The sequence below is a fragment of the Callorhinus ursinus genome, unplaced genomic scaffold (genome assembly GCF_003265705.2).
Source record: "Callorhinus ursinus isolate GAN/ISIS: 27379988/994484 unplaced genomic scaffold, GSC_fseal_2.0 scaffold2, whole genome shotgun sequence".
NCBI lineage: Eukaryota > Metazoa > Chordata > Mammalia > Carnivora > Otariidae > Callorhinus > Callorhinus ursinus.
This window is the reverse complement of record NW_027397064.1, coordinates 52,537,644-52,557,593: the sequence shown is the minus strand read 5'-3', so window position 1 is coordinate 52,557,593 and position 19,950 is coordinate 52,537,644. Positions and strand designations below refer to the sequence as shown.

At 41.6% G+C, this 19,950-nt stretch overlaps 1 protein-coding gene across 3 annotated transcripts; it reads right to left on the bottom strand.

The window, feature by feature from the left end:
- Positions 1 to 351: 351 nt before the first annotated feature.
- PRKRA (protein activator of interferon induced protein kinase EIF2AK2) lies at positions 352 to 19,652 on the bottom strand. 3 transcript variants are annotated; one of them, XM_073881866.1, is made up of 10 exons: positions 19,441 to 19,652; positions 18,733 to 18,902; positions 15,338 to 15,419; positions 13,168 to 13,246; positions 12,020 to 12,137; positions 10,039 to 10,133; positions 4,010 to 4,184; positions 3,101 to 3,140; positions 1,647 to 1,696; positions 352 to 1,053 (listed from the first exon to the last, which is right to left on the bottom strand). In XM_073881866.1, the coding sequence occupies exons 1-10, from the start codon at positions 19,503 to 19,505 to the stop codon at positions 896 to 898; spliced, it is 1,032 nt and encodes a 343-aa protein (XP_073737967.1). In that variant the 5' UTR covers positions 19,506 to 19,652; the 3' UTR covers positions 352 to 895. The 3 variants fall into 3 exon arrangements, with proteins under 3 accessions (XP_073737967.1, XP_025705126.1, XP_073737971.1); XM_073881870.1 differs by lacking the exon at positions 3,101 to 3,140 and having other exon boundaries at positions 927 to 1,053; XM_025849341.2 differs by lacking the exons at positions 1,647 to 1,696; positions 3,101 to 3,140.
- Positions 19,653 to 19,950: the final 298 nt, after the last annotated feature.

The window sequence follows — 19,950 nt, the reverse complement described above, 5'->3', positions numbered from 1 at the left end:
AATTAAAATTTGCTCCTGAGGCTGATCTCCTTTCAATCACTCATTGCTTTGCTTGAAACACTCTTGTAACTGAAGTGTACTGGGAAGTTTTGTTTTTGTAATTTTACTAATGCTTTTTCAACTGCTAACTCCCACACGAGTGGTTATGTCAAAGAAATAGACAATGTTGCATTTGTTTGGAGAAAATACAGAAGGGACTCATCACATATACATTATTTGTACGTTTTTGCTTAGACCGTGGGTGTTTTTTCAACTTTGACTTTGAGAAGTACACTAGATATAGGTAAGTAACAGAGCATCCACATCATGTCACTCCCAAGAATGGCTACAAAGAAGGGGCCATGGTCAGGTCAGTAATGCTTTAATAAAACGAGTGGAACCTGTTACAACAACAGCTCTTTATTACATGGATTCAAATGCACAGCAGACCAATCATGTTCCCTGAAATTCAATAATCACATTCAATAAACGCTTGTTAGCGTGTTCCTCCCAACTCTAAGGGGCTTCCTTCGAATTCCCTGTACAAAGCCTTGCGCAAAGAGGTTAAGCACCAGTAAGAACGACTGTTGCTAGCAGTGTTGTTTCTTTGACATCTTCATCTTCATCATCAGTGACGAACATGCAGTTTCTTCCCTGTATGTACATGGCATTGTAACCTGGGTGCTACACTCTGCTTATGGTACAAAGTTTATAAATACAGTATACCAATACAAAGTTGAAGCCATTAAAAAGAGCTTAATAACTACTAGGAGATCATTAAACCTGGAGTGTTGATGGAAGCTATGAAGAAATTTAGAAACACCACACAAACTCAAGTGTAGTAAATGTTTTACTCGGAAAGGGCTGAAGGGGGATTTCTTATGTGCTACCGAGGGCTTTTGGGGTTGCTTCGGGCTCACTTTCTTTCTGCTATTATCTTTAGATACTGCAGAGCGTTGTGAGCTGCCTCACTCTGTGCATTGCCGCAGGAGATCCCGGAGCCGTGACAGACTGTGATGGGACTGGTGGAGAGTTCGGCCAGACACTGATACTGGCCATTGGCGCTCAGTTCTTCTGTAATGACACGTTCAAACATGGTAGTTAATGCCAAGTGTAGAGAAAGCAGATCCTTCATGAAAACAGGTTTTTACTACAGTCTTCCTTCCTACAGTCTTTACTACAGTATAAATCTATGGTATACTACTCCACTCCCTCACCATCTTTATCATTCTTCTCCAAACAAAAACCAAAACACAACTGCTCAGCACTAGTTGTTCTCAAACACAGCTGTGCTTCCTAACCACCTGAGGGAACGTAAATGCAGGTGCCCTGGCCTCACTCCAGCTTGCTCAGACAGAAACGCAGGGTTGGCGGTGGGAGGAGCCAGATTCTTACATTTTCTTTTTTAAAGCTTCCCAAGGCCATTCTAATGTGGCTAGTTGAGCAGTGTTTGCAAACTGAACTGTAGCCAACTTTTTTTAGAGGGAAAAAGACCATCGGCTAGAGCACTGGAGAGAGGGTGTTTTTCACTATGAAGTCTAGGGTTACCGTCAGGAGATGTCTGAACCAGGAAATACATGGCTCAGGGCAAGACCTCTCTTTTGCCTTCACGTTCGTTCATTCTACATCTGTGCAGACAGTCTAGTTCCATGTTGTATATACGGTACCTACGCTCAGGAAACAAATGTTCTTCTCATCAACTGATGAATCACTGTCACTAAAGATGGTTAGATGACACAAAGGAAAGAGGTAGAAACAGATGAGTTACAATTTGTTAAAAGTGGCCACGATTCAATGTTATTCTGCTAGAGTCAATATAATAGGAAACCTCCAGATACAGTGGAGGTGTTTTAATGTGTGAAGAGGCTTTCTAGTTCTGTCATCGAGCTTTTTTTTTTTCCCTTTTAAATTGAGGTAAAATTCATATAACATAATCTCAACGTATTAAAGTGAACTATTGAGTAATATATTTCGTACATTCACAATGTTAGGCAACTGCCATCTCTATCTAGTTACAAAACATTCTCATCATTTCATTTTCCCAAGAAGAAACACCATACACATAAAAAAGTTGCTCCCCATCTCCCCTACCCCGAAGCCCCTCTGGCAACCACCAATCTATGGAGTAAATTATTCTGGACATTTCATTTAAATGGTATATAATATGACCCTTTTGTGTCTTGCCTTTCACTTAGTATGTTTTTGAGGTTAATCCATGTTGTAGCATGTATCAGAACTTCATTTCTTTTCATGGCTGAATATTTAATTGCACATATATACCACAACTGATTTAACCATTCATCCGTTGATGGACATTTGGGCTGTTTCCATCTTTTTAACTATTGTGAATAGTACTACTGTGAACATGTGGGTATTTGTTTGAATACCAGTTTACAATTGTTTTGATATACCTGGTGGTAGAGTTGCTAGGTCATACGGTAACTCATTTGAGGAGCTGCAAAGCTCCCATTTTCCACAGTGGCTGAACCATTTTATATTCCACCAGCAGTGTGGGAGGGCTACAACTTCTCTACGTCTTTGCCAACATTTGTTATCTTCTATTTTCTTCTTCACAGTAATCCCAGTGGGTATGAATTGGTACTTCACTGTGGTTTTGATTTGCATTTCCCTGATGACTAAGAATAGTGAGCATCTGTTTGTGAGCTTGTTGGCCACTTCTATATCTTTTTTGTTTTGGAGGATGTCTAGGTTCTTTTGAAGGTAATGGCACAGAAGTTAGCCGAATTAGCTGTGGTTTTTAGACTGTTCTATATTTAGAAGAACTTAGTTCTTAAAATTGGTAAGATGCATTTCAAAGGCATCATTAATTCATAATCTCAAAAGCCATCTCAAGTTTCCTTCTTTTCCCAGATCCAACCATCCATAGTCCTATTCATGACATGGCTTATTCATCTGTGTCTTAAACACCTAAAAAAGTGTGGGTACTTTAATAACTATTTACTGAATGAATGGTCTTCCGTCAGCCACCTCTTCTGACCAGGTGTCTGTACTAAATTCCTGGTTCGGCCTCATTTTCAGTACATTAAAACATTGTACTCGACCCATCAGTCAATTCTCAAGTAGCAGAGAAAAATCAGAAATTCTTTAAACACCTACACACCAGAGCTGGCAGCTCCTTTCAGCTGGGTCCCCACAGCTCACTGAGGATGGAACAAAGGATATCAAATTCTTCACAAATTACACTGATGTTAAATCAAGACACCAAACACTTGTGTGCGTGCACACATACTACACACACACACGCATGCATGCACGCACGTCAGCTTTAAAAAGCAAATTAAAATCCAAAGTGACTTGCTTTCTAATCTATCCACATTTGTCTACCTAAATGACTCAGGGCTAGAGGAGATATAGACGAGGACAGCGGGATGGAATGACGGTCTAAAGTACCTGTCCCCACTGATCTCCTTCAATTGGCAAACAGTGACAAAGTGGAGAGAAGGGGTCTGGCCCCCACAAACTTAGTGCTTGCTCTAGAAACATGGCTGCCTTTTTATTTGTCAAGCTCTCCATCAGGGCTAGTTTAACAGACACTGTATCTGCAGGGACACCTCCCCTGATCCGACTCTACCGCTAACCAGCTACATCATCTCAGGCAAGTTTCTGAACCTCTCTGTGCCTTCCTTCCTTTCCTCACATGTAAGGATAATAGACCTAACTTCACAGGATTAGTTTGAGAATTCAGTGAGCTGAACTCTGTAATATCCTTAAAACAGGGCCTGGTCTATAATCAAAACAATAAATATTAGCTGCTGTTTTTTATTATTATTATAACTATACAGATGTTAGCTATTATTATTAAGAATGGGACATATCAGTGATAAATAGAACTGCTCTAATTTTATATATATGAATATATATGCGTGTGAGAAGTATATACATACACACACACACACACACACACCATTTCAGTATCCCTGGTGAGTGACATAAATTGTAATACAGGCTTTGTTTCTGAAATACATTTTAAAAACAGGTTTTGAGGTAAGCCAAAGAAAAAAAATCATACCTATATCCAAATATGTTATATTAAAACCTTGTTCCTTGGCGATTTCACTAAGCAGCTGGATGTAATCTGTATTTGGAATACTGAGGAGGCTCCTTTTCAGTAAGTTGATCTTTTCACCAGGAGAATTCCTCAAGGAATGCCAAGTACATCCTAAAGAATGTCCTACTACATTTGTCTGAAAAACAGAGATGAAGATTAAGACTCGTAACTCAGACTGAGTTCTAATGCTATGATATAATTAAAAGTATTAGGCGCTCACATTTAATACTCTATAAAGCATGTTTAAATGAATACCACTTGGTTAACTTTCCCATTTTAAATGAGATAACACTAATAAGCACACATTTAACAAACACCGCGACGTCAGAGAAAGAAGCAGCATATGCACTAATATACTGGAAGTATTTAAAAATACTTTTGTATGGGACAAAGGTCTCTCAAATTTTCTGATGGCCACGTTCAGATGTATATTTAAAAAAAGATGTAGAAGATATTTAAGAGCAGTATAAACAAACCTGCAAATAACTGAATCTGCCTAATGGAGCAATTTACAAATTAAAATATAAAACGATTTTATCTTTATGATTTCTTGTTATTAAATACCAACCAATCACTCTGACAGCTGTGAAGCAGAAGACAAAGCAACTGTAGAAAAGGTGCAATGTACAAGTTAGGTTTGAGAAGAACAAGTTGTTCAAATGAATGGCAGGAGGTCATAAAGTTCTTACCAGACTTTTCCCAGAACCCAACAGAATTTCCTCCTTTGCCTCTTTTCTTTATTCTCCCCATATCCTTCCCTTTCCACCTCTGTTCTTAGAATGCTTTACATTTCCATGTTAGTTCATTTTTCCCAAATTGCCTCATATATTATGTCAAAAAGCCCCACAAAAACAAAAAACAACCAACCACCCTCTGAAGTAGGGCAACGTATCCATAGTCTTATTTATTAATGAGACTGATGGAGGTTAAGGGATTTTCAAAAAAAGATCACAAGAATTAAGAATCTACAAAGTTTGCTAAACAGAATTTTGTATTCCTTGGTTGGAACTTCAAAAAAAAATTTTTTTTAAATTATAATTCAAGGGGTGGCTGGGTGACTCAGTCATTGGGTGTCTGCCTTCAGCTCAGGTCATGGTCCCAGGGTCCTGGGATCGAGCCCCGCATCAGGCTTCCTGCTCCGCGGGAAGCCTGCTTCTCCCTCTCCCACTCCCCCTGCTTGTGTTCCCTCTCTTGCTGTGTCTCTGTCAAATAAATAAATAAATAAAAGCTTTAAAAAATTATAATTCATTGATAGAGTAGTTTCAATAACAAATATATAATGAATAGTCTCTTTTCCTTATCACTCCTTCCCAGAAGACATTTCACTTCCAAAAGGTACTTACTGTTAAAACTATTTCTTCAATAACCTTCTATAATTCTAAATTCAAACACACACACACACAATCTTTTTATTTTACTTTTTACTTCTATCTTCTTCCCTCCTTCCCTCTCTCTTTGTAGCTCCACACCCCACGTGGGGCTTGAACTCAGGATCCTGAGATCAAGAGTCATATGCTCTACTGACGGAGCCAGCCAGGCGCCCCCATAATCTTCTTTTTAAACAAAAATGATAGCTTATTCTTCTATATTATTTTCCTCATATCAATGCACATATAGGTACTATATTTATCTTACCAGTTTTCAATTATGGCTTTTGGGTTATTTCTGATTTCTTGGTTTTACTAACAATGTTACAATAAAACCCTTTTTTTTTTTTAATTTTTTTTGGGTGCCTGGGTGGCTCAGTTGGTTAAGCGACTGCCTTCGGCTCAGGTCATGATCCCGGAGTCCCGGGATCGAGTCCCGCATCGGGCTCCCTGCTCGGCGGGGAGTCTGCTTCTCCCTCTGACCCTCTTCCCTCTCGTGTTTTCTCTCTCTGAAATAAATAAATTAAATTTAAAAAAAAAATTTTTTTTAAGTTTTATTTATTTATTCATGAAAGTCAGGGGGGGAGAGAGAGAGAGAGAGAGAGAGAGAGAGAGACGAGAGGGAAGAGGGTCAGAGGGAGAAGCAGACTCCCCGCCGAGCAGGGAGCCCGATGCGGGACTCGATCCCAGCACTCTGGGATCATGACCTGAGCCGAAGGCAGACGCCCAACCATCTGAGCCACCCAGGCGCCCACAATAAAACTCTTTTGCACTTGGATGACTTTATCTGTAGAATAATTTCTAGAAGTAGAACTGAGTCAAAGAGCATGTATGCTTTTAATTTTGATAAAATACTTCCAGACTGATTTCTAAACCAATTTATACTACCATCAACAGTCTAGGCGGGTGCTTGTTTTCTGATACCCTCGCCAACACCTGGGACTATCAAACTTAGTAGGTTTCATCAATCTAAAAGGTGAAAATAGTATCTCTTTAATTTCCATGAATGGAGCTGATTTTTTTTTTTTTTTAAAGATTTCATTCATTTATTTGAGAGAGAGAGACACAGCGAGAGAGGGAACACAAGCAGGGGGAGTGGGAGAGGGAGAAGCAGGCTTCCCGCAGAGCAGGGAGCCCGATGTGGGGCTCGATCCCAGGACCCTGGGATCATGACCTGAGCCGAAGGCAGACGCTTAACGACTGAGCCACCCAGGCGCCCTTGGTTTCAATTCTTATGTTCAAATTTTTGATTTATTTTAAGGAGTAAGGGAGCAACCTAAATATGTCACACACACACAGATAGATACATCTTCCCCTCCACCCCCCCCATAAATGTGGCTTTGTGTCTACACTATTTATTGAATAATCCATCCTTTTGCCCACTGATCTGAAGTCTCACTATTGTCATATACTCTGCTCCTATGGGGATTATTATCTATCTCTGTCCCCCGTCTATCCCTGTACCAGTACGTGTTTCAATACTAGAGATTTAGAGTAGGTTTTATTCTCCGGTAGGCATAATCCCACCTCCTGCACTCTTCCTTTTCAGTTTTCTTGGCTATTCTGGAGAGTTTATTTTTCCAGATAAACTTGGTAAAGCTGTATTGAGATCCAAGATGAATTCTGGTAGATTTTGAGTGAGACTACATTACTTTTTTATATATTTTACAATATTGAGTCTTCCTATTGAAAATAGGTCGTTTTACATTAATTCAATTTCTGTTAAATCCCTCAGCAGTTTTGAAATTTTTTCCACATGGGTCTGCACATTTTAAGTTTATTCCCCAGCACATTAGCCTCTTTTCTATTCTTGAAAATGAGATCTTTTTCATTCTACCTCTTAGTATTTGTAAACGGAAAAACTATTGGTTTTTTTTTCCTAGTATACTTTTTTAGGACAGATTTCTATTTCGCTATAAAAGTATCAATGTTACCGAACTTCATAAATTTTGTTAATATAACACCACAAAAAGTCAAGGAGTACAGAATTATAAAAGCAACAATCCTGAGCCTCATTCCATCCCTACATTCAGTCCCCTTTCCAGAAGCAATTTTTGACTTTCTTCTTTAATTATTCTAGTGGTTACCTTCATAATCCTAAATATGAAAAAGCTATTGGTTTTATATATTAATTTTATGATCAGTTACCTTGATGAATTCTCTTATTCTAGCAGTTTTTCTTTTACAGGGCTTTACAGGGACACAGTCATATTTGTAGTTAATGATCATTTTTATCTCCTTTTTTAATTCTTTACTTAAATTCAATTTATTTAACATATAGTGTACTATTAGTTTCAAGGGTAGAATTTAGTGATTCATCCGTTGTATATAACACCCAGTGCTCATTATATCAAGTGCCCTCCTTAATGCCCATCACCCAGATACCCCATCCCCTCACCTACCTCCCCTCCAGCAACCCTGTTGCCTAGAATTAAGCATTTCTTATGGTTTGCCTCCCTATTTTCTTTCTTTTTTTTAAGATTTTATTTATTTGTCAGAGGGAGAGAGCATGTGAGCACGCCACGAGCAGGGGGAACGGCAGGCAGAGGGAGAAGTAGGCTCCCAGCTGAGCAAGGAGCCGGATGCGGAAATCAATCCCAGGACCCTGGGATCATGACCTGAGCTGAAGGCAGACGCTTAACTGACTGAGCCACCCGGGAGTCCCCCTCTCTATTTGCATCTGACTTTACTTTTCCTTCCCTTCCCCTATGTTCATCTGTTCTGTGTCTCAAAACAACAGGGATATTTTAAAAGTGTTTATCAATGATTGCCAAATATCTTTTTGGCATCCATTGACTGTTTTTCTCCTTTGACCCATTAAGGTGATTAATTATAGTAACAGATTTACAGAACCTATCTTTGCATTCCTGAATTGCAACAGATATATCCTTGCATTCTTGAAATAAGCCCAACTTATCTATGGTACATTATTCTTTTACTGTTGTACTAGATATTTTATTAAGGTGTTTCACTATAAGGGAGATTAATCCATAATTTTTTCCATTGCGATTTGCTATTGTCAGGTTTTGGTGTTAGTGTTATGTTGGTTTTGAAAAATAAATTTAGAAGCCTGCCCTACGTATATATGTATTGCCTGGAAGAATTTAAATAGCATTGGAAATTACTTCTTCCTTGAAGATTTAACAGAATTCACCTATGAAACCACTTATAAACCTATTTGTGCTTTGTGATTTTGGTGTCATCTCTGATCCAATTTTAAAAGACGTGAATGCAACGTTTATGTTTTTCTATTAAGAAGGTAAAACCAAAATTATGTTACTTTGTGTATAGTCTTTGATTTTTTTTTTTTCCTACAGAATGAGCCCTTTATTATCATCAACTAGGACACTGCTATAGTCCTCACTTCTCATTCCCCACCTAATAAATCCTCAGATAATGTACCACGAGATGTACCTATCTATGAATATCATAATCTCAAATAATATGTCATGTATAGCTCAATCTCTTACGCTCTGTATCTGTTTGCCCAGCTGCCTACTCAGTATCTTAACATATTCTACAAACACTTCAGATTCAATATATCCTACTCACTGTAGATATTAACTCATTATCTTCTCTCCGTCAAGTCCCACTCACCTTCTGTGTTCCTCATATTACTGAATGGTACCACCGTCTACTGAGTTGCCAATGGAAAAATATTTGCTTTCTCCTTTTTCCTTACTCCCCACATCCAAATCAATTACCATGCCCTATTCACCCCAGTTTTCGAAATAATTTTTAAACTGACCGTGTCGACGGCCACCATCATTCCTCATCCATTTTCTGTAACAACAGCCTACAGGTCTCTAAGTCTAAAACTCTTCAATCCCCATAGGGCAGCCAGTCACTCCCTTCTAAGCCTCTCCTTACCAGATTAAAATTCTTTAGTGGTTTTGCTCCACCCTCAGGATAAAGTTCAATCTCTCTGACTACAGTCGTCCCTTCCAGACTTAATCCCTCTTTGCCTTTCTTGCCTCATTGTCCGAGACACCCTCCTCCAACCCTCTGCTCTGGCCACGCCAAACTATTTACGGTTCCCAGATGACAGCTAATATTTTACTCTTGGTCTTTGTAGGTGCTCTGGAATTCTTTTCCTCTGTTCTCATCCTGCAGGTGTTGGCTTAGATATTGCCTCCTCCAAGAAGTCTTCCTGAAATCCCCAGTCTTGGTTGGATCCTTTTATGTTGCCAAGCCCTCTCTGAAAGGACCAGTCTGTCGGGTTCTTTTCTCTTTCAGGAGGCTACAAACTCCCCAGTGGGAGAGACTATCTAATTCACGGTATGCACAGAACCTGGCGCAAGGTCTGGCACACAGTATGAGATCACGAAATGTTTGCTGAGTGTGTACATGAATGAATGCACTGTCAGTGTGAAGGCAAAAATGGCACTATGGCTTATCCTCTTCAGATTCCATCATGTGATTCTGAATTTGAATGTGTCTCCCATGCCCTCTTCCCTGGTCACCCTTGTGACAGCTAAAATTGGGGTCATGTACATCTGAACAGTGAAAAGATTTTTAAAAATTAAAACTCAAGTGTCCATACGACAAGGACTCTAGGGAAGTATCCTAGAGCAAGAGATGCTTAATCACATTGTCATCATAGGTGTCTTGATCATTACTCACTAAAGAAATGTGGTTCTCTGGAGAAATATTACTGAATTTGGCAAGGAATTTCTCAGCAGCATTTCTCTTGGCTTGTTTTTTTGATGCCCCCTTTCCTAAATAAAAAAGAAAGAAATGGTAGGTTTAGAAAAGAAATTAGTGTCCACAGAGAATAATCACATGTATAAAGTATGATTTTTTGATCAGAGAACAATTTCATGATTTTTATATATTATTCTTTTGCTGATCTGACATCTTTGCTTATTGTGCTTCATACAACTATTAATTTTTTTTTTAAAGATTTATTTATTTTAGAGAGCGGAAAAAAGACCGCACATGAGTGGTGGGAGGAGGGGCAGAGGGAGAGGGAGGGAGAGTCCCAAGCAGACTCCATGCTGAGCACAGAGACTTATGCAGGGCTCGATCTTACAACCCTGAGATCACGACCCGAGCCAAAACCAAGAGTTGGGTGCTTAACCAACTGCACCACCCAGGAGCCCCGATACAACTATTAATTCTTACATTTATGAAGGCAATTCTTTTCTTTGGCATTTTATCTGTAATAGTTATACTTTCTGTTTTTAACAGGTATATTTCCCTATGCCTAGCTTTAATGAATCATTTTTGGTTTAATTCTGACCAAGTATTCAAATTTATCAAGGTACATTTGAATTACAGCTCTTATCTTTTGAGGTCTACGTCTTGCTTACAATCTTCTATAAACTGACAACTATGCGGAATTTTTCTTTAACATGGATAAGAAGGGCACAGGAGATCCTGCAGTTGAAAGACACCATAAGTATCATCTACTTCCATGCTTTTTGTTTTACAGATTTAAAAACTGAGGCCTAGAGAGATTAAGTAATTTGCCTACCCTCGCAAATCAAGGTGCATCAAGAATGGACATTAGGTGGGGCGCCCGGGTGGCTTGGTCGGTTGGTTAAGCTTCTGCCTGCATTGGCTCAGGTCATGATTTCAGGGTCCTGGGATCTAACCCCATGTTGGGCTCCTTGATCAATGAGGAGCCTGCTTCTCCCTCTCCCCGCCCCACACCGTGCGTGCTCTCTTTCTCTCAAATAAATAAATAAATAAAATCTTTAAAAAAAGAATGGAAGCTGGGGTTCTCACTTCTGGTCCAGGGCTTTCGGCATTGGCCCGCACTGCCTCTCAGGGCAAACGGTTGCTTATTACTTGAAACAGGCATCTAACCAATTCCATTCCGTGCCATTTTAAGAATGACAGTAACACGATAGAGAAATTACAATAGGGACCCTGACTTAGTACTCTATTAAGGGATTTTTTTCCCATCGTTTCTGGCCCTTACAACATGGACGTTGCTATCATTCAAAGGGATAATTTCTACTTTATTTTTATCGCATGCTATTTTTTTGCCTCCTAGTCTCTTATCATCTTGTTTTCAAATGTGATCTTCCTCTAGTCCTCCAATCTTCTAGAACAGCTGTTGAAACTTCCAAGAGATTTACTGCTTTTTTCTAAAATGACTTTTTTTTTAAAAAATCTTATTTATTTGACAGAGAGAGACACAGCGAGAGAGGGAACACAAGCAGGGGGAGTGGGAGAGGGAGAAGCAGGCTTCCCACTGAGCACAGAGCCCGATGCGGGGCTCGATCCCAGGACCCTGGGATCATGACCTGAGCCGAAGGCAGACGCTTAAGGACTGAGCCACCCAGGCGTCCCTCTAAAATGATTTTTAAGTCACTAACACATCAATGCATGCTGTGTAAAGTCAATTATTTACTTCTTTCCATTAACAGGCTTTTCCATGATTTTTAAAAATATCAAATTAAGAAGCATAAGTATTCTTAAGCCAAATATTTACACTTAAATTCAACTGCAGAAAGAGACAGTAGAATAGGAATGTATCAGTTTTTCTCCCCAGAAATATTTGAAAGGAAATCACAACAGAACTTTCTATGGTCATTCATCATCTGAAAATATTTAAAATGTCTTCAGTTGTATGAGATTAAAAGGAAATAACTACCAGTTTCCATAAATGACTCTAGCCTACAAATTGTGGTATATTCTCTCTTATGCGCAGGTCCTCCCTCTTGGGAAAGGGTATACTCAGGAAGTCTCCAGCCATGATGAATAGCCAACTCCTAGAAAATCGAGATGAGGCTTTAGTAGTAATTTCTACTATGCAATGGCTTAATCACATAAATGACACCCTTTCATGATTTTGATCCCATTTCCATTTATGTTTTTGAAAAGAATAATGATCTTCTGCAATGGAAAAATGGGGGAAGGCCTTATATTCCCCATAAATATTCCTGCATTTTATATCTTGCAAGCCCACAATACCAAAACTGAAGCAGTTTACTGCTAGGATAGGAATGGTGTTCTTCCATTAAGCCATAGTGAGCAAATATCAAAGAGCTCAAAGAGAAAGAGGAGCTACTATGGCCCTCTTGGGGAACATCTATAGGTCTCAGGGTCATCAGTTCCTAAAGCCTCTGCCTTAGTTGCAGACTTCCTGCCCACAGCTGGCTAACTACTGCACTGCAACAAGAGCAGATGAGCGAAGGCAGCTAACAGACTTGGACAAAGCTGAGGAAAGATCAGGGGAAGAAAACTCAAGAAAAAGACAGCAAGAAAGGGACCAAAGGACGGGCTGGAGAATGGGGAGGGTAGCTGTCCAACAGAGCACATGGATAATCCGCAAGAAGGATATTCTGCCTGCAGAAATTCAAAGCTGATTTTTTTTTTTTTTGGTAGAATAAGCAAATAGACTATTTCCCCTTTCTTGAGGTAGGTTACCCGATTTGGGTTCTTTATAAAATCTTCTGTGTCAACAGAAGTAGAAAGAGGTTGTCACAAGAGTGGCAAGAAATATTCTTAAAGTATAAAACACTCTACCCATGTGCACTGGGGTCCTGTTGATCTCAAATGAGAATTCCACAAACCAAAGGCAGATACTGTATATGGAAGAAAATCCAAAACGTAAATAAATAGGAAAATAATTTCAAGTTAGTGCTGTAATAGCTAATGATCATAACTGGGAAAATAAAATATTATACCAACTTATCTTTAAAATATTTATTCCTTGTTTCAGCCCTTGTCATATTATCAATTTATGACATCTTTCTTCAATAGACATAATGTTATGTAAGGAAAAACCGTGTGACTTACCTGTAATGAACCAATAGGGTTAAGCTGGTTCTTTGGTTGCTTAGAAGGGTCAGGCATTAAGGGGTCAGGAACTGCAAAGCTAAACATTTTTTTAAAATGTTATAAAACAAAATAATTTCCCCCACACTATTAAATAAATGACAAGCATTTCTTATTTAATCCTCTATGCCTCTGCTGTTCTCCACAGAATAGCCTTCTACCCCACCTCCTCTATGAGAATGTGACCTATCCCCTGTCCACGGTCTAGCTCATATGCCACTTTCTCTAAGAAACCTATCCTATTACGCTAATGTAACATAATTTCTCCCTCCTTTGAACCATTATTACCGTTTAGGTTGACCCTTTCTTACGCAAATTATTTTACCATAAGTTATATACTCTTGCAAATACATGTAATTTGTCCATCCCTCACCACACCACTCCTGCGTTCAGATGTAAAATCCTTGATGACAGAGCCTATGTATTACTTACCTCCGTAAGCCTTACAGGACTGTGCATATAATAGGTGCTCAATAAAAATGTATTTAAATAAAGCATACTACTATTACAATGACACAAAAAGGGAAGCCTAATAATTGGGAAATTTAGCCTGGTAATGGGAATGATACAGATTATAAAGTTGTTTTTTCACTCAAATAACTATGGAAGACAAATCTGTCTGATCTATCATCTGTTCTAAGCTAGAATAATCCTCCTAAGATTTATATGTATGGCCTGCATGAATCTGGTTCTGGCAATATGGTGACTATGATTAGGGAAAAAGAGAATAATGTCTCCTAACTAGTTTGAAATTACTAGTTAGTTAGGCGATGAGTGTCTAGCACTGAGTAAAGCTACGTTCAAGGTTACTACCACCTAGGCGACTGAAGATTCATTTCTTCCATGACCAAAGAGGTTCAGTTATTGCCACTTCTTCAGGTTGCTTTTCCACCTGCCAGAATGTCAAGCTTTATGGAGGCTGATGAGATAGGAATATTCACTTACAATGATGCACGCCGAAGCTACCCAAATAATTGTGATGGAGAAGTGAGAAAGTCTCTGTATTAAATGAGGCCACTTTAGACCTGATTACAGCTTAGTAATTCCCATCTTATCTGTCAAGAAGCACAAATATATAGTAAAGTCTGTTAGCCTTTTTTGCTGACAAAGTGAAGTGCCCATGTGCAGAAAGGACACTCTGTATGTTCATTTCTACAAATACACTCCACACTTTGGGTTGACCTTTGGGCTGCACAGAAATAGCCTGGTCACCACCGGCGAGGGGAGAATCCAATACCTGCCATGTCTTCTGGCATGTCTACAAAGCCAGCATAAATCAGCTATAACATAGGATCCCAGGGAATCAAGCACCATTTTGTGAGAGTCAAAGCTTGTCAATGCTTCATTCTAAACTACTCGAATGGTTTGGAAGGGCTTAGAAAGGGGAGGAGCACTGCATGAGAACCTAAGTACGTGCTAGACCAAAAGTTTTGAAGCTGGAGAAAAACCTCTCCTAAATTCCCCCGGGCCTCTGCTGTCAACTCTGAGCAGGTACACCAGACTGTACTTTAGGAATAACTGAGTGCAGGAAGGAGAAGAACTTAAAGGCTCAGCATGCTCCAGTGTGTCCATTAGAAACCAAAGGACATCACTCTAGAATACATGAGATGCTCCAGGACCAATACTCTCCAAAAGCACCTAAAGTGACAACCAACTTATTTTGAAAAAATCCCATCAAGACTTAACATCCCACTTAACATCTTGTATTTTGGTATACATTGTATAATAAAAGGAAATCTCTTCGTCTCCTTCCAAATTAGAATCTTCCAAAGAGTATTTTCCACTGATCTTTTTCCACTTCATAACTTATTTTATGTAGTGTAGAAATTATTACACTCTTAACACAGGAAGATATTTGCCAGAAAAACTGGGGTCTTCTACTGTTGCATCCCACTGAGGGGGAAAAAAATCCTAGTTCCTGAGAGCTTTCATTTAACAGTTAATTGCTGGATTGAATTTCTTAAGGATAAAGTTGTCTTTAAGGGATGACAGGTTTTCATAAGGAAATAAAATTTTAGAGCCAGGTACTAACAACTGTTCACTTTGTTGCTTTTGTGAGCGTGTTCAAACTTTCAATCTTACCTCAGCCATGATATTTTTGAGCTGCAGAATACAAAGAAATTTAGCTCACCAAATACTTGCATTGGCTTTCAAAATGTTTATGGCAGCCTCTGCAGCTCTATGTTTCGCCAGCTTCTTACTTGTACCTTCACCTGAATTAAAGTTAAGAAAGAAATGAAAATGTGAGGGTTGCATAGACATTTGCATAATACAACACAAAGTCACTACAGTTTATATATATATATTTACACACACACATAGTTAATAAAAATATATACTACATACTGTAACAAAATATTCCCATGAAATACATACATTAAAAACCCATAATTTTAAATTTTACATATCTAATTCTACGTACACCTATATTAAAAAATCCTTGTGTATATTTATTACATAAAATGGTAATAAAGTAGACCATGTCATACTTTCTGAAAAAAAAAATGCAACTTAGTATTTTACTCTTCCTTATTCCTAGAGATAAAGGAAATGCTGTAGCAAGAAGTCTCCTCTAAGGGAGCCGCTTATATCAACACTGTTTGACAGCAAAATGGGCACAATTTTATTCCAATAGTCCATCCTATACTGCATTAATCCCCTCTGTTTGGCTAAGCAGTCCTGGCTACATGTTGGGTGCAGTGGGAGAAGGTTTATATAGGGAGTGTGAGAGATGATGTTCCGTGTCTTCCATACAATCTATATCCCTTACCGAAGTAGCTAACAGGGTGGCAGGGGACAGGTCTGACTCATCACTGAAACTGCAGCCTAATTTCAGTAAGCCATCACACCTGTTAAATGGTAAATTCAATCTTTTGCTTTCTGAGTTCAAGCTAGGTGCTGAGAACCTTTCAAAAGTGGTACCAGAGTGCTGATATCCATTTCTCTGGTGTGGGAGGAAAGGAACAGAATAATGGAATAAATTTCAACTGTAACCCTCAAATGTCAGGACATACAAACCATACACCTTTATCCACTAACCTAGGGACTTAGGGACACTGGGGAGTATGAAACAGAATCCCCACCCTTAAAGAGCGCACAGCCTAGTGCAGGATTTTGTCTGTAAAGAGGCATCTGAAATATAGTCGTATGTGTTAGAACTAGCCTAAGTGCAGGCTGGAGGGACAGCTCCCCTCCTCTTGGTAATAATTCAGAAAGGTTTCAAGAAGGAAGAGATAACTGAATGAAGACAGAAAAGACTAGTAAAAGCTAGTAAGGTGACGAGAGCTGGGGGTTGAGAAGAGCATTCTAGGCGAAGAAAAGAGCCCTTGCCGGGGCTCAGAGGCAACACCAGCATGCTGCTCTCAAGAGCCCCGAGCGGCTGGGGAGGTGGGAGCTTAAGGAAACGATAAAAGGCTACACGATTGCGAGGGTAGGGAGAGAGGTCCAAGAACAGTCTTCTAAATTTGTGCTTCTCAAACTTTAATGTGCACAGGAATTGCCTGGGAATTTTGTTAAAATGCATACTCTGGTCCCGCAGGTCTGGCATGGGGCCTGATATTCCAGAGCGTTTACAGCAAGTGCTCAGGTGATAGTAATGCTGCTGATCACGTTTCGAGAAGCACGGCCGTTAAGTCCTATCAAGAAATCTGTATTTAACCAGAGGGTGATGGGCAAACCACCGAACGGATTTGAAGAGCAAGAAGCACACGAACAGATCTGAATGCCAGGGTCATCCGGGGAATGGACAGCCCGAGACTGGAGGCTGAGAGAGCAGCAGCGAGACGACCGCCGCGGTCCAAGTGCAAGACATCGGTGGCCCAGACAGCAGCAGCGGGGAGACAAGGGAAGCAGGCAGATGCCAGAGCTGCTTAAGAAGTAAGACTTGGTGGAAGAGTGGGCAAGAGGCAGAGGGAGAAGGAGGAGTCAGGAAAATGAAACCCAACTTTCTAGTGTGATCCAATAGGTGATGGTGGTGCCTTTAGTGAGCTAGGGAATGCAGGGGAGACAGACTTGAGGGAAGAGAGATGGAGTCAGTCTGGGACAAGAGACTGAGGTGCCTTTGGGTCATCCAAGTGAAGATGCCCAGCAAGCACAGGTTGACAGACAGTTCCATAACCGGACCTGGGCTGAATGAAGACAGAGATTTCAGGATATTCGGCCTTTAGGTAGCCCCTGAAGCTGTGGAGGCACATAAACTTGCATAGGAAGACGGGGCAGTGTGAGGAGAGCAGGGGCCCAAGCAGAACGGTTAGTGGCCATAGGTTGTTAATCCCTGGCCCAACACATATCGAAGGGAAAAGGACTATTTCTTTTCTTAAGTTTTCACTGAAAATTTAAAAACAGACCTGTTAAAGGAGTAATGCAAAGATCCCGTGGTTCATCATGAGGAGACTTCCAGCTAGCACCTACAATCCAACTGCCTCATCTAGATAAAAAAGCCTCAACATTTTCTTAAAGTCATTTCAAAGAAAATAGCGGGCTCCAGATTTTCAGGGGCCTAAACAAACGATCGATGCCTTTAGATTACCAGATGGTGCAACTCCAACCTTCCTGTTGAATTGTTTTCTTGGCGTTCTTCCGATTTAAATTTAGTATTATTTTTTGTTTGCAATTAAATAGATACATAAGAAACAAAATGCCTACATTTACAAATGGCAACTTTAGTTATCATTTGTTCAAGCTCACAGCCCATAAGGGGAGTCTGAACTCTGAAACTTCATCGCTATGTGACTTTGGGCATGTCAACTGGTAATTTCTCTGAACCTCTTTCCTCACATATAAAAAAGGAGATGACAGGGGCACCTGGGTGGCTCAGTCGTTAAGCATCTGCCTTCAGCTCGGGTCCTGATCCCAGGATCCTGGGATCGAGCCCGACATCGGGCTCCCTGCTCAGCGGGAAGCCTGCTTCTCTCCCTCTCCCACTCCCCCTGCTTGTATTTCCTCTCTCACTATGTCTCTCTGTCAAATAAATAAATAAAATCTTAAAAAAAAAAAAAAGGACATGACATCTTACTAAAACCCGTACAGTGTCAGGAACTAGACGGTGCTATGAAATATGGTATTTGCACCGTCTTCCTCATTTTGCTTGGATACAGAATCAAGGGTGGTACAATGGGCCCAAAGTGCCAGGGGAGTCCATACAAAGAGGGGAGAGGCTCAGAAAATTCTGGACTCATGGCTCCTGGCATCTTCTATACTCTATGACACTATAAAACTTGTCAGCACCTACTGATCCAGCTATGGTCGCTCCAAGAACCTTTCCTGCTTCTCCCTAATTCTTGAAAGAACCCTAGGAAGATCCTAGGGTATGTTTCTGAGCTTCTCTTGGTATCTGAAGAAGAGAAAATTAGGGAGAGAATCAGATGAAGTTGGAAAGTCCCCATGACCTGAGATGAGAGGTCTCAGTTTCAAGAGTCTGCTCCTTACAGCTGTCCCTGGTAAAAAGGTCACTTTTCCGAACTGAAAAACAATACCAAGGTTTGCTGGCCAACCCACACGATCATGGGGTTAACTGTGCATACAGACCTGTGCAGGTTATGTCACCAACGGTTACTCTGAAGGTGAAAGTGGGTACGTGTATTTGCACATCCGATCTTTCACATTCATAAACCGGGATGTTCTTGGTCTTCATGCCGTATTCGTGTAATACCTGAATTGGTGTTTTCCCTGGCTTAGCTGTAATCATCTTCCCCAAACTGCAAAAACCAGAAAAAGGTGTGCTTTGCATGCCAAAGCGGGGAGGGAAGCAGAAGCATACAGAGGCTAGTTTTGACTGCCACCAACACTGATGCAGGAGGCGCCGAACCTCCCCTGCGGCCAGCGCCAGAGATGGCGAAGCGCCCCAGTCTCCCGGCCCTGCTGCAGCGGGCAACCGGCAGGGTGAAAGAGGGCTTTCGGGAGATAACTTGAAAGCGGGTAGGAGGTATTCCCTGCGGTCTCCCAGGACCAAGCCCACATAACCCCTCTCACGGGTAGCGGCGGCGCGCCACCTCCGCCCACCCCGCGCGCAGCCCGAGGCCGCAAGAGGGGCGGGGCCAGGCCGCAGACCCCAGCCCGCGCACGGCCGAGAGGGCGGAGCCGAGTGCCCCCGGGTCCGCCTGCAGCCGCGGGGGCGAGAGCAACGGGAAGGGGCTTTACCCAGAATGCCGCTGGAAAGCGGGCTCCTCCGCCCCGCCTCTCGTGCCCACCGCTCCCGGCCCTGCCGGGCTCGGCCCCGACTATTCGGGCGCTGACCTGAAGGTCCCGCTGTCCTCGCGCTCCAGCGGCGGGGCCGCGGCGCGATGCCTGCTCTGGGACATAGCGAGAAGGGACGGCTTGGCGGCAGGCGGAAGAGTGGTGCGGAGCGATATCCTCGCTCCCCGGGTCGGCCGGTCCCCGAGAGGAGCCCTCCAGCGCCGCCGCCGCCTCCTCGACTCCCCCTTTCCTCCCAGCTTGCGTCCCTCTTGCGAAGGGGACGGGCGGAGGCGGAGTCTCGGTGCAGCAGTGCCGGCCACGCCCCCTCGCTGCCCGGGCGGCAGGCCATACTCCAAGCCGGGCCCCACCTACCGGCTCGCCGGGCTCCTGGGCGCCCGGCCCCGCCCCTTCTTTCCTAGTCTCGGCTCTTCTTGGCTCCCGCCAGTTCCCAGCCTTAGCCCCGCGGATTCCCGGCGCTTACCCCCCGCCACGGCCTTGGCGTGGCCGCAAGTTCTGCGTCCTTAAAAGGAGGCGGTTTCCGGCCCGGAGAGGCGGATTGTTGGGAGGCAA

Bases quoted from the DNA above. Each gene is read 5' to 3' on its own strand.
- PRKRA (XM_073881866.1), bottom strand. From the start codon at position 19,505: ATGTCCCAGAGCAGGCATCGCGCCGCGGCCCCGCCGCTGGAGCGCGAG. The intron at 15,420-18,732 runs GTCTGTATGCAC...ACTTTAATTCAG, and splicing joins TGGTGACATAACCTGCACAG to GTGAAGGTACAAGTAAGAAG. The intron at 13,247-15,337 runs GTGAGCTAAATT...AAAAATGTTTAG, and splicing joins AAAGCCAATGCAAGTATTTG to CTTTGCAGTTCCTGACCCCT.